The sequence below is a fragment of the Stegostoma tigrinum genome, chromosome 24 (genome assembly GCF_030684315.1).
Source record: "Stegostoma tigrinum isolate sSteTig4 chromosome 24, sSteTig4.hap1, whole genome shotgun sequence".
NCBI lineage: Eukaryota > Metazoa > Chordata > Chondrichthyes > Orectolobiformes > Stegostomatidae > Stegostoma > Stegostoma tigrinum.
In genome coordinates, this window is record NC_081377.1 from 31,837,149 (window position 1) to 31,851,720 (window position 14,572).

At 41.2% G+C, this 14,572-nt stretch overlaps 1 protein-coding gene across 3 annotated transcripts in view; it reads right to left on the reverse strand.

The window, feature by feature from the left end:
• cep85 (centrosomal protein 85) overlaps positions 1-14,572 on the reverse strand; it is an 81,001-nt gene that overhangs the window by 4,740 nt on the left and 61,689 nt on the right. For all 3 annotated transcript variants that reach the window (XM_059654331.1, XM_059654332.1, XM_059654333.1), the window contains 3 exons: positions 11,154-11,271; positions 5,710-5,760; positions 4,832-4,939 (listed from right to left, as the gene is read on the reverse strand). In XM_059654331.1, coding sequence (XP_059510314.1) covers positions 4,832-4,939; positions 5,710-5,760; positions 11,154-11,271 — 277 coding nt within the window. The remainder of the gene's footprint in view (positions 1-4,831; positions 4,940-5,709; positions 5,761-11,153; positions 11,272-14,572) is intronic.

Genomic DNA, 14,572 nt, shown 5'->3' on the forward strand with positions numbered 1-14,572 from the left:
TTTGGATTATGGAGGAAACCTACAGAGATACGGGGAGAATGTGCAAACTCTACACAGACAGACAGTCACCGGAGGATGGAATCGAACCCGGGTTCCTAGTGCTGAGGCAGCAGCACTAACCACTGAGACACTGCGCCACTTTTAGAAAACTACAGTGCAGTACAGGCACCTTCAGCCCTCAACGTTGCACCAACCTGTGAAACCAAAGTGAAACCCATCTGACCAACACTATTCCATTATCATCCATATGTTTATCCAATGACCATTTAAAATGCCCTTAAACTTGGCAAGTCTCCATCACTAACTCCTTTTTCATTTCTACTTAAATGAAAAAGTCTGCTTTGTGATATCAGTCTCAGTTGAGACTTTTGGGATGGGGTGGGGATTATGTTATTCAGCAGTCAGATGACCCATCTGAAGGGTTCCACACTAAACCAAGGAATTGTCGAAACAGCTTGATAATGCCCTTCCACTCTAATTTACCTTCCTCGGGGAGCACAGCACAACTGGCACTTTCCAATGTAAAATTTACAGCCAGATTCAGGCAAACACACAAGATACAGCTACTTGTACCATTATTTAGCTACATACTAGCATCTGATGCACAGCAAAGCACTAGAACATAAAACAGGTCATCCGGCCATGCACATTACCTTGACATCAGTAAGAATCCATAATCGGGTTATGCACCATTTTATTTATTTTTTTTATACCCAACACGTACAGTGTTTCACAAGAGGTGTGGTTCTATACCAACAGCTATTGCCATAGCCACCCTTAGTTTATAGTTAGGCAATTTGTGGAAAGCACTGGAAGGAGAGCAGAGGTGAGTGGATGGGAAAGTACCATCCTGACAAGGGCTTTTGAATAAAAAGTTACAAATCTAGCTTAAAAGTGTTTAATTTCTGTACACAAAGTCAAAATATTATACTAGGCCGGAATATTTATTGCATTAAAACTAATGATCATTAGTGTAGAGCCATGACACAAGCTTGCATACTAACGGAAAATGGAGAACAGCAAATTCAAAAGGAGCTAGTAACTTGTTTAATAGGAGCATGTCCACACAATAAAGGCCGTTCATGCAGCCTAAGGATCAAGATGTTCATTCCTTCTTTTTTACCAAAAGAAAAAATATATATATTGAATGTGAGCATCACTGGCCAGATAAGCCTTTGTTTTTTTAAAATTGTCTTGGAAAAAGTGATGTGAGCTGCCCTTCTGGAAACACGCAGTCCATGACCTGTTGTGCTGTTCTGAAGGGAGTTCCCAGTTTATGACCCAGCAAAAATGAAAGTTCAGCCATATAGGTCCAAGTCAGAATAAAAAGTGTAGCATGGAGGGAAACTTGCAGGTGGTATCATCCCTCATGAACACACTGCCCTCGTCTTCCAGCTCAAGGTTATAGGTGTGGAACATAATGTTGGAAGAATCTGGTGAATTACTTTAGATGGCGTACACTGCTTCCACAATGCATAAGTGATGCAGGAATAAACATGAAATACTATGGATGGGGTGCTAATCAAGTAGTCTTTTTTGCTGTGTGTGTCAAATTTCTTTCATCCAGGCAAGTGGTAAGCATTCTATCATATTCCCGATCTCTGCCTTGTAGATGGAGGACAGGTTTTGGGGAAACACTTGCAGCGAATGCTTTGTCTCACCTACTCTTGTGACTACAGTAATATACAGAACTAGTGGAGCTGGGTTTCTGGTCAATAGTAACTAGATGACTTAGAGTGTAGAGGATCCAGCAATAGCAATGACAAAAAAAAATTTAACAAACGTACCTTGAGGTTCATTCTTTTTAGAGATACTTATTGTCTGATACTGGTAGTTAGTTACCACATAGCAACCCAAGCCAGGCTGAATATGGACATGGGCTGCTCCAGCAGGAGTCATTAATGGTACGACATTCGATAGCCTACACTCCAACTTGTGACGTTATTGGGGGTGGGGGGGGGAAATAGTTACCAACAATATAGATGAAGATGGTTGAGTACAAGACACTATCCTGAGGAACTCGTGCAGACGCTGTCTTGGACTGAAATTATTGACCTCCAGCAACTGCAATCATCTTCCATGTTATGATTATAACCAATGAGAAGACTGCCCTTCCCAAAACTCCACCCCACCTGAAGTTTCCAATGGCTCCAGCTTTCCTGGGGTTTTTGATGCCAAGGTCATTCAAATGGGTCCCTGATTTCAAGGGAGGTGTTCAGCTCTATATTTAGACCAAAGCTATTTGGAGGTCAGGAGCTGAGCAACTGATGGAACTCAAACTGAGCATCAGTAAGCCGCGGGTGCTCCGGTTTCCTCCCAAAGATGTGCAGGCTAGGTGGATCGGCCATGCTAAATTGCCCATAGTGTTCAGGGGTGTGTGGGTTATAGGGGGATGAGTCTGGGTGGGATGCTTCAGGGTTGGGGGGGGGGGGGGGGGGGGTGGTGGTGTGGACTTGTTGGGCTGAAGGGCCTGTTTCCACACTGTAGGGAATCTAATCTAAGCAGGTTACTCTGAGCAAGTGCTCCTTGATAGCACTGTCAATGGCTTTTCAAATCACTTTGCTGGTGATTAAGAATAGACAATTAGCAGTCACTAGCCAGCAAGATGCCAGTGTTGTAGTTTTAGTGTAACAGTTTGGCTAGGAGGTTCAGCTAATTTTGAGGCACAAACATTAAACATTCCAGCAATAGATCTGAAGGCCTATAGCCTTTGCAGTATTTAGTGTCTTCAGCCATTTAGTCAATACCAGGGGAAAGGAGTGAAGTGAATTGAATTGAATTGACAGAATCTACGATGTTAGGGACCTCAGGAGAAGACAAAAAGGTGGATCATCCACGTAACACTTCTGGCTAAAAAGACAGCTGCAAATCCTTCAGCTTGGTCTTTAGCACCAGGGGCTGGGCTCCCACAATATTGAGGATAGGACAAATGGTGAGGTATCCCCTTCATCTTTAGATATTTAATTGTCCACCATTCACACTTCCCTCAATATCACAAACCCTAATTCAGCAAAGTGCCAACATAACAACAGGCTGAAGCACAGTATATTGCTAATGTCCAACAGGTGGCATAAATAGAAGGTCATAATTTCTTCCCCTCTGTGGGCAGATGAAAACTCAGTTTGAAAGCTGCAATTATAAGTTATATCTAACTGAACTATAAGTAGGGAAATTGTATTAATTAAACTAATGGGATTAAAGGCGGATAAGTCCCTGGGGCCTGATAGCAACAGACATAGTGGATCCATAAGTTATTATATTCCAAAATTACCTGGATTCTAGAAAAGGTACCAGGTGTATTGGAAACAGGCTATTGTGACACCCTTATTTAAAAGAAAGGGAGATAGGCAAAATGTGGGAAACTATAGACCAGTTAGTTTGACCTCTATTGGGGAAGTTGTTGGAGTCAACCATAAAAAGAAGGAGGAGATAACTGAAACTTGGAAAAATAAAAGTTCAATTCACCAGTGTCAGCATGGTTTCATGAAGGGCAAGACACACCTAATAAACTTTGAGGCTATAACCAGCAAGATGGATAATGGGGATCCAGTGGATGTGGTATATCTAGAACTTCCAGAAGGTGTTAGACAAGACGCCACAAAAGACTGATCCAGAAGGTTAGATCCCAGAGGGCTATAAAGGGCATAGTATTGTCTTGTATAGAGGATTGGCTGGCTGACAAATGCAGAGGGTCAGATAAATGGGTCTTTCTCTGGATGGTGAGCTGTAACATTGAATTCTGTAGCACCTAGTTCTCTGACCTCAAATATTTACAACCTATATAAATGATCTGCAATCAAATGACAGAGCGTAACATAGCAAAATTTGTGGATGATACTAAAAGTGGGAAAGCAAGCTGTTGATGAGGAGATAGAGAGTTTACAGGTGGATATTGATAGACAACAAAATGGCCCAGAATCTGGCAGATAGCCCCATTTTAAACTCTTAAGTGGAAGATTGTCCTTTTTGGACATTATAATCCTAGCATTTATTGCCTAAAGATTGGATTATAAAAGTAATGTTGTTGCAACTATATAAAGGTGTTGGTGTGACCTGGAATATTGTGTCAAGTTTGAAGGGTGTCATGGCACTGGAAGCAGTTCAGAGGTGGTTCACCAGATCCATCCCTGGAATCAAAAGGATTGTCTTACAAGAAGCTGCTGAATAGCTTGGTCTTGTACTTGTCGGAGTTTGGAAGGAGGAGCTGGGGGGGGGGGGGGGGGGGGGGTGGCGGTGGAGAGATAGAGCAGGACAGAGAGGGAGACAATTGATAAGGTGAACGTCACAAAAATGCTCCTCCTGGAGGGAGGCAGTGTCTTAGGAAAGGAGGTCATAAGTATAGAGTGTGATAGCAGGTAGGTTCAAAACTGAAAATGAAGGGAAACTACTTCTCTCAAAAGTTTTGAAACCGTGGAACTCACTGCCCCAGAGTATAGTAGACAAAGAATCAAAATCAATAGATCCAAGAAAGAAACCAATGTGCTTTTAATGAAAAGTAGGATAATGGGTGATTGGGAGGAGCCAGGGAAGTACAGTTGAGACCAGAATAAGATCAGCCATGATCATGTTAAATGGCAGAACAGGCACAAAGGGCTGAATTGCCTATTCCTGCTCTTAATTCCTATGATGCTAGAACTGAATGATCAGGTAGGAATGTCAAAAACCACAAGAACAAATAGTTAGTGTAAAAACATTCAGAATTGCCAAGATCCACTAACAACTGGTCATTACAAAAGCCCATTTCAGTATGTTAGTTTTATTCTCAGAGGGCACCATATTTTGGGAACTGCAGCAATTGATGCAAAAGCAGCTTACAAATCACTGTTCTGACCTCTTTCATGGCTTTCCTCAGTAACTGTGATCCATTCTCCTTCCCAGATAGCTCCTCACGAAGACCCTGACTTGTTTCTTCCTCTTGTGCCACACGCTCTTGCAGAGCCTATATGTTTCAATATGCAGAAATAGAGGTTAAAATATTTCAATAATCTCCATCACCACAGCTGGTCCTCACTCTCCTCAAAAAGTAGTGACCACAGGACAGTGCCATGGTGACAGAATCAATTGATGTTCTCTAGTTTTAACAGCAAGGTGCCACCATAGTGAAGGCAAATTCTGTCCTCACTACATGCTTAATAGAAATAGTCACCATAATAATGATCAGGCATAGAACGCTGAATAATCTTGCTCTCCAACCCCAAGATACTGAAGGCAACTCTGAAACGTGAGCTGAAAGATCAGGTATTATCCGATGCAAACTCGACAAGTACACAAGGGAAGGAACTAAAAACATATGCTGATTGAGTTAGATAAAAGTAGGGCAGAAGGTCAGCCCTGTAAAAATCACCTGCTCTATTACCCAATTTTAAAGCAACTGTTATTTCTCATCTTAAAGCATGTCCTTCATATTATTGAGCACATCCACATTAAAAGCAAGACAGAATGTAGTGTAATCAGAGTTACTGTCACATAGCTTAAACCACCCTAACACCCAAAGATTGCCACTGTCAAAAAGACCAGTGTCAATTTTGTGCTACAGCATAATCAGAAACTGGTCTGGAACTGTTCATGTTCAGCCCAGAGAGAGATTCAACACTTTCATGCCATCAGCAAGGTCAAGAATGAAACATAGCATGCAGGGCTTAGGAGACTATCATTCACTTCCTTGTGCCAAGGTAAAAATTACGTGATTATATTTTAGAATCTTCTTACCTGTACTTGTAAGGTAAGCTGCTCAATGCTTTTTTGTTGTTTATCTATGATCTAATAAATGAACAAAGAATTAGAAACAGTATCTGAAAATAGCATAACTAGTTCTAGTCTTGTGACCCTTGTATGCAATTGTATACAATACACTGGAATATTGAATGCTCCATCTACCTTATGCAAATAGCCTGCCTTCTGCACAATGCAGATAAGATAGTCAATACCAATTGTTAAACAGAGACGGCAAAAACTAGTCAAACATTTTTGGGGAAATCATGTAATTACAGCATATCTGAAGACCTGTAGTGAACTGCAAAGACTTGCAGGCAGTTTCAAATGGGGTGCAATTATTAGACTTCAAGCTGTGTAGAAATATTGTTTCCTGTTGTTTACCCCTATTACTATCAAGACTGTATCAATGCATTTATGTTTAAAAAAAATCACCAACAGCATTTCTTGTCATGTATCAACAGCAGGACATGACCTATCTAAACTATGCACATTGAAGTGAAGGAAAGGACAATAACAGTGCATTGCAAACAACTATTTTCCAAACGGATCCCATTTAAACTCACTAGCCTTTTTGGAAAGGGTAATAAAAACTGGCCTCGCCAGTATCACCCATAGCCCATGAACAACATACATACCCAAATTTACTCATGGTCCCAGCAAAAACAAATTAAGAACAAAGCATCATTGTTACATATAGCAGGTTATTCTCAATTTCCCTACTTTTAGATTTGCAAAAGCAAATCAGATATGGAAGTCTGTTTTTAAAAATACTTTCATATGATGTCAGTTTCAGCTGCACACTGCATAACATACTGAACACCCATCCCATCCAAAAACTGTGATCAGCTCTTTACCGCCACCCAAAAACCCCTCTTCACAACTTGCTTTCCCTCCCAACTCATCTTCCAATTCTTGTTCTCCAATCCCATTCTGATTCATTCTCTCAGATCTGCCCTCCTTTTCTATCCAGATTTCCCCACCCAATCACAATGTGTGCAAACTGGAACAGAGAGAAGCCACCATCAGGACTGAAGCCCCAGGCGTGGGTTCCCTGCCCTCCTCTCCCTCCACCCAATATCTGCCAGCCAGTCCTACTTATTAAATAAAAATCCTAAACTGGCACACAGCTTTTTGCTGCCCTGACCAGTCAGCTTTTCAGTACCCGGATACAGTAGTCAGACAGAATGTTGAAGGATCACTACAGATTTAAACGACTTGTTTAAGTTGAAGCCACAAGGTTCCATTTAAAAACAGAAGACAGGGACAATTTTCATACCACTGCAGATTAGCCACAAGTGTCCTCAAGAACTAAACAGTGGTAAACTTCAGTAGGAAGTGACCTAATCAGGTTGATGTGTAACTATTCGCAAAATGTTTCCATTGTCAGAGTCTCTTAACTAAAATGCCATTGTAAATCTGTTCAGTGATATTTAAAGTAATTTGAGAAAAGTGTCAAAGATAATGGGAACTGCAGATGCTGGAGATTCCAAGATAATAAAATGTGAGGCTGGATGAACACAGCAGGCCAAGCAGCATCTCAAGAGCACAAAAGCTGACGTTTCGGGCCTAGAGCCTTCATCTGATGAAGGGTCTAGGCCCGAAACGTCAGCTTTTGTGCTCCTGAGATGCTGCTTGGCCTGCTGTGTTCATCCAGCCTCACATTTTATTATCTGAGAAAAGTGTCAATCCAACTTTCATCTAAACTATATTTGGCTCGTTACAAATTTAATGTGGACCACCAGTTATCTCCTTTCCTTGCAATTGTGCCGTTAGTGTGATGTGCAATGAGACATTTACCCACAAATGAGTAACATGCAATATAATTTTTAATGATTTATCCAATTTTAGCTGATGCAATGTCTCCTTTGTCACTTTTGGACAATTATTTTGTTCTGGTCTTTAGTACAGCACAACTTTCACTTACTGCAGGTATTTTAAATATTCATGTTTCGTGCATTGTTTTGGCAACCTAATCCTCGAGAAGGATGGTGTTACTCGTGTACAATCTTTTAATATTTTCTTCTCTATGAAGGGAAGACTAAACCAGAATTTACTTGTACAGGATTATCATTGAAGTTTCCTTTCCAATTTTTCACTTTTTGCCTTTGAAATTTTGCTGTATTTCTGAAAGGCATTTTGGATATATAATTACACCATGACCAGAACAAGGCTTGGTGGTGTGGTATACCAAAGGAATTGAGTGCTGCAAGGAGCAGGGGAGAAACAGGCTAAAAGAAGGGCAGGATCTTGAGTCAATAATATTTGTAAAATTAATTAAATCCTAATTGTTCTTACCTGATAAGTACCACTTCAGATAAGTCAGAGTTAAAAAGCACAATGGGTAGTTTGGTCTACACATTAAAAGGTGAACATGGAGTCTCTGTACATCATTCAGCACAGATTCAACAGGATATTGCCTCATTGACTACAATGAACATACTGTTGGAGTTCTATTTGTTGCAACTGATTAAAAGAGGCATGTGATAAAAAGTGCTTAAAATTACAAAAAAGGAACAGAGGTGGTAACAGACCACTAGTGTAGGGGTCAGTGGTCATTGATTCAACATGGAATGTAAGAGATTTACAAGCAAAGGCAGGACAAATGTTCTTAGAACTGATGCTGTGGATTTCACTTTCAGGTTTATTGACAGGAGGCAGTACCTATGTAAACATTCAGAATAGGATTGGAGAGAGGAAGAAGGGTAAGAAGAATGGAATGGAATGGATATAGGAGTCAGGCAGGTAAGAAGTGATTAAAATTATTTGCTCATGTAGAAGAAACGCAATGACAAAAAGCATTTTCCATATTTTATTAATTTTAAATTTCAAAAAAGGAGTAGAGTAAAGCTCAGCAAGGCTAATGAAATGCTTCCTGTTCCATATCCTCATTTATGGGGGAACACCATATCTCAGCAATTGTCTCATGGATACTGGCCTCAGTATTGTTAAAATCCAGGTTCAGAAATGGTATGTCAAAATTTGGCAAGTTTGGTGAACTTCTTGCAATTTGAATCAGGCTTATTTTTTGTTCATAACAATTCTAAATCTGACTGGTAACGTCTGGCTAATCACAATTTGATCGATCATCTACAGGTGCCCAACAGCTCAGAGCAAGTGGGGGGTGGAGGATGCCCAGGCATGTGAGAAGGAGCATGCCTCTTTTAATCAGTTGCAACAAATAGAACTCCAACAGTATGTTCATTGTCAATAAACACAGAATTAATTTGGTTGAAACCTGAAAAATCACAAGAATAAATTCATGCAGTGCTTTGAAGTCCTGTAGGAAATTACAGTGGAGCGTGTAGACTTAGTTTCAACATTAAGAATACAAGAGTGAGGCGGGATTATCAAAGTTCAGAGCATTGTCCTCCGCACTTCAAATGGCCATTCACCAAAATGGTCAAGGATGGTCCCAACCAGGAAGAGAATCAAAGCATGATACAAACACAAATAGTCCATGACAAAAACTGCAAGTGAGTAGAAGATTAGAATAATTATATAGATTAGATAATTCGACATCTGATAAACTTTCAACAGGATTACAGCAGAGAGACTTGGAGTCTGGTAGGCGGCTTAAAAAGTTGGCAAATGCCAGGAAGGCAGTTTTAAAACAGTGAAATCCTAGTTGTTTTAGGTGGGTGCACACAATACCATGAGTCCTGCCTTGAGGATGTTCCAGTGGGAATCCCAGTGCCCAGACAGATGAGTTCATGAATCCTCCCAAAGGTGAGCAATACCACTGGCAACAATAGATGAAATCTAGCCTTATCATTAATACTCTTATGCCTTAGCATAAGACTTCCCTAAAAACAAGTACTCCACTTCAACAATTATACCCCTCAATAAAGCCCACCTCTGTACACTTGAGCCCCTCAAACTTCCAGAATCCTGCCAAACCCTGCAACTAATCAAACTCCCAAATCATGAACTTAATCCTGACCTCAAACATTAAACCAAACAACTTGTACGCAAACTCCTGCACTGCACTTGCTTCTCCTTCCTTTCCCTGTTCCTCAAAATTCTCACCCTTAAGCCCACGTAGGGCTCAAAGTCACAACACACGAAGAAAAAGTGCAAAGTTAATGGAGGGTCAATAATTCAAGATATCGCTTGAGTCTAAACACAAACACTGCAAATACAGAGGGAAATGCTACTACCTGACCTCATCTCCAAGAAAGAGAACCCAAAACTGCTCAATAGTGTCAGAAGATCTTCGAAGACCAAAACCAGGTGAAATACATCCTGGTGAGACTTCTAAGCTTAGATTTGACACTTATTTTGCCAAAAACATATTGAAATAGTTAGAGGAATAAAGTAACACTACAAGGCTGATCACCAATCCCTTTGCACAATTTGCATTAATGCAAGCACTGAATATTCAGTAACTGTTGATCAAAATCTGCTCATCTGGCTGATGAGTAATCTTTCACTAGTTAGATATAAAACTGTACACCTCAGTATTACACATCCACAATACTACACACAACAGAATTCCTACTAAATTGTACCATGTCCAATTATGGGACACTGTTGTTGTCGAGGCTCAGTTATGACAGCACGAAATAGCAGAAAGATGAGCCTCTTTCCCAGGCTGGAGATGTACTGGTCCAAAAAAGGGATCGCTTGCATCAAAAGCAGCTGGTTTACATGCAAAGATGAAGGGTCTAGGCCTGAAACGTCAGCTTTTGTGCTCCCGAGATGCTGCTTGGCCTGCTGTGTTCATCCAGCTTCACACTTTGTTATCTTGGATTCTCCAGCATCTGCAGTTCCCATTATCACGGTTTACATGCAAGACTTTTCCCCCCTCCAACCCCCATGAACTGAGCAAAGGACCATCAAATCCCACACACTTAAAATAAGAATTTATCTGTTTTGGTTATAGGGTATAGCATTTTCTGTTTGTGTAATGGAACAGCAGACAGAAATCAATGCCTGAAAACAGACATTAATTAAAACCCAGCAACCTCACTAAATAAACATGGCCACAGTTTTAGTGACTGTCATATCTGGAACATCGATAAATGGTTTCTCATGAAATGAGCTTCCTTACAGCTTCTGCAGATCTACACAGTTAAGGATGGAATTTGAATGACTGCTCTAGCTAAATGTACACCTGCAGGAGCAAATTCACATGTCCTGCAAACAGTGAAAATTAGTTTTCTGACTGGCTAATCACTTTCCCTCAATTATTGCTCTCATTGCTGCAGAAGACAATGGAGACCAAGTCATTGAGTGCTTTTAAGACAGATTGGTAGGTTCTTGATTATTTAGAAGATCAGGTTAGAAGGATCAGGGAGAAGGCAGGAGAATGGGATTCAGAAACATAATCAGGCATGATCGAATGAAGGAGAAGACTCAATGGGCCAAAACCTAACTCTGCTCTTACATCTAATGGTAAGACATTGTATTTAGTCTGCCCTGGAATGGTAGGTACTCACCTTCATGGCTCGCTCATAATCTCCTTTGAGGTTGTTGCTCTCACATTTCAGCTTCTCTACATCCATGATTGGCAACCTCACACCATCCTCCAGACATTTTGCAACTTTCTCCTGCAGGCTGAAGGAAAGATAGATAGCTTTACATGATATTCCAATTAATGCCTCCTTTAAAAAAAAAGGACAGTGAAGGAACGAGTCAGTACAGAATTTAGTCATGTGCCTGAAATATTCATATTTTGCACAGATTAAAAAGTGTGTGTATCAGTGATACTCTTTGGGTTGAGGGCTTAAAGTGGCATTGGGTTAAATGCAGCTGTGACAACCTCTACAAGGTCCACAGGAAAATCACTAATTAAGCTCCTTGGAGGTCATTAAGCATGAGCTCCCTCAGTAACAGGTAATGACTTGCCCAGTTGGAAATCATCATCCAAGTTCACTTGTGGTACAGCGATCAGGCCCTCTTATGGCGTAGTGATAGTATTCCAACCACTGGGCCAGGCAGTCCAGGTTCAAGTCCAACCTACTCCAAAGGTGGAGCAGATGTATTTTGCTAAGGTTAAATTTAAGTATTTAAACCAATACAAATTTGCATGCTGCATTTGAGACTGACAGGTCAATAAAAGGTTAAAAACCGATTGATGAGAAATTTAACCCATGGGACAGTGGTGGTATCCTTACCTCTAGGATTGAGAGGTCAGAGTTCAAGTCCCATTTGCACCAGAGGTGTGGAATAACATCTCTGAACAGGCTAATTTCAGGAAAAAAAGCAGATCCAGCAAGAAGGGTCTACAGCACATCAGTAATGTCCCTACCTCTGAACGAGGTGGCCTGGGTTCAAATCCCACCTGCTCCAGGAGATATATAATAACACTTCTGAACATGTGGCTCTAAAAACATCCATAAAGCAAAATCAATGGTTTTGCATTGCCCATAAACAGGCTTTGCATGTAAATATTCAATAGGCTGACTGGTGTTTTACTGGGTGGTGAATAGTTAGAAACAAAAGAAAAAAACTTAGGTGCGTCAGAGTTGGAGTACGCCCCAGACAAGGTACCCAAAACAGGTGAAATGTAAAACCATGTCAAAAGGCAAAGTCAACTCAAGACTCGGCTTTGCAAATAGTCAGTTCTGATACAGTGCGACAGTTCCATTCCCAGGTGATCTCGCATTAAGAAAATTGCACAGTAGCTGCACCATTTAAGCTAGTGGGGCTGGAATCACATTATAGCTAATACAGGCAAGGAAAGTTTACGTTCTACAAATAGCAGTCTAAATTCTTCCAATAATGTTAAAGCCAATACGCATTGAAGAAACCCATGTTATAGCATAAGCAACTGCAAATCTGCCTGAGGATGAGGAATTGACACAGCTAAATCACATTACTGCCCCTAACGTGGCCCCAATGGAGATGGCCATTCAGGTAAATGGCGACAACCAAACATGCAGGTAGACAGGTGAGGATGTATCTACTGCGGGGGAGAAAGTGTGTTTGGGAAACTGATGGGCATCTGACCTTTGAGCCTGCTGGACAGAAGGCCACATATTCTGGGCAGCTCTTGCATATTATTGGGATCAGTAACCCCAATTCCACATGGCCAGTCAGTCAGACTCCCGTTACTGATAGTAATGGGAAAAGGGCCAGCTCTCGCCCTTTTAGGAAAGGGCTAGCTACAGAAAGTCTACTTGGATTGGCAACAGATCTTTAAAACGGATACTGGCAGTCTATATGAAGTCATTGGGAAGTATCCTCACGTATGTTGACAGCGCTTCGGTGGATAAAAAGGCATCAGGACCAACATCTAAAGCCACCCAGAGACCCGGCCTAAATACTTGAAGGTACAGCCGGTCCCCTATGATCAAAAATAGAAAACGAATTCGGAATGTGGCATTATATGCTTCGTATAACTATGCGAGTAATTCTAGTTTAGGAATCTTATAATTCCCACAGATGAAACAAATTGTAAGCTGGTAGTCAACAGAGCTTGCTGCTTAGACAACTATCCTGTGCCACACAGACTTGGCACAAATCTGGCTGCAGGTCACGTTTTTCAAATTGGGTACAAGTCACACCTACCTCCAACTGGAACTTGAGGGGCCTTCCAGGAAGTATGTCGCTATGAATACTCACAAAAAGGACTGTATTAGTACATTTGCTTGCCTTTTGTAGTATCTTTGGCTTGTGCCATCTTTCAAAAGGATGAGAGAGATGCTCCAGAGGTGCCCAGAGTAGCAATATGAATGATGTCTTAATCTCAGACATTATGGCAAAGGAACATTTAAAGTACTTGGGGGAAGTTTTACAGCATTTTTTCTACATCTGGTGTCCATCTAAAAAACGTGTTCCAAGTAAACAAGGTGACATACCTCAAGTGCAGTGTTGACGAGGACAAATTATACACTGTCAAAAGAGAAGGTGAAGGCCATAGAGAGGGCTCCAACTCCATTGCGTTCCTTAGAGTCGAAGTCCAAGTACTAGGGCAAATTCAGACCCAACTTGGATGACCCTACTGACATGCACCTATGTCATGCTCTGAAAAGAAGCCCAGGAAAAGGGGCTACAGTGGCATTGGTCAGACAGAGCTGTTAAACCAGGAAATAAAGCAACTTCAGTGATACCTCTGAATTCATGCAGTTTTCCTTGGAGGAAAAAAATACAGGGACCAGTATTATACATGGTTAAAATTGGGGAGAAGACTGCAAAATGCACGTTGACCACTTCTGTTAGCATTAACCATCCTCAGAAGGAATTGTTTCAGCAGACATACGTTCAATATCTTGCAAACAGGAAACTCCTGCTGCTAAAAGCTCAAAAGTCAGCACTAAGGACTACAGACTCAAACTTGGGATGGAAACAGAGGTGCAATGAGCTCTGTCAGAGGTTGCCAAAAATAAGATCCCCTGCAATAGCTGAGTCTTCACAGAAGACTAATTATTATATGCTCGCCTAACAGACCCAGAAGTCAACTGTAATGGGGTGATGGCAAAGTGACTCAAAGGCCCCAATCGGCACAGGTGCAAGGGGGATACCTTGGACTTGGGGAAGAGGGATGTGATAACCCCTAGGGATTCATGGGGAAACCATTATTTTCCCTGAGCTCACTGTGAACTCCCCTCGGTAACAGGCAATTACCTGCCTCACCTGGAACTCATTGTCTTAGCCTACTTGTGGCGCAGTGGTAGTGAGCCTACTCCCAGACCAAGAGGCCCTGGTTCAACCCTCACCTGCTCCAGAGGCATGTAATAACATCTGAACAGGTTGTTTTATTTATTTATTTTAATATAAAAATAAAACTATGTAAAAAAAATGACACAGACAGACACCTCTCAAATTGGCTCCATGGATGATTTACCAGTGGTGGTTAGTAGTTTCAAAAAGAGTCAGTCATTTTTGGTGGTAGGAAAATTGTTTTGTGAAATAA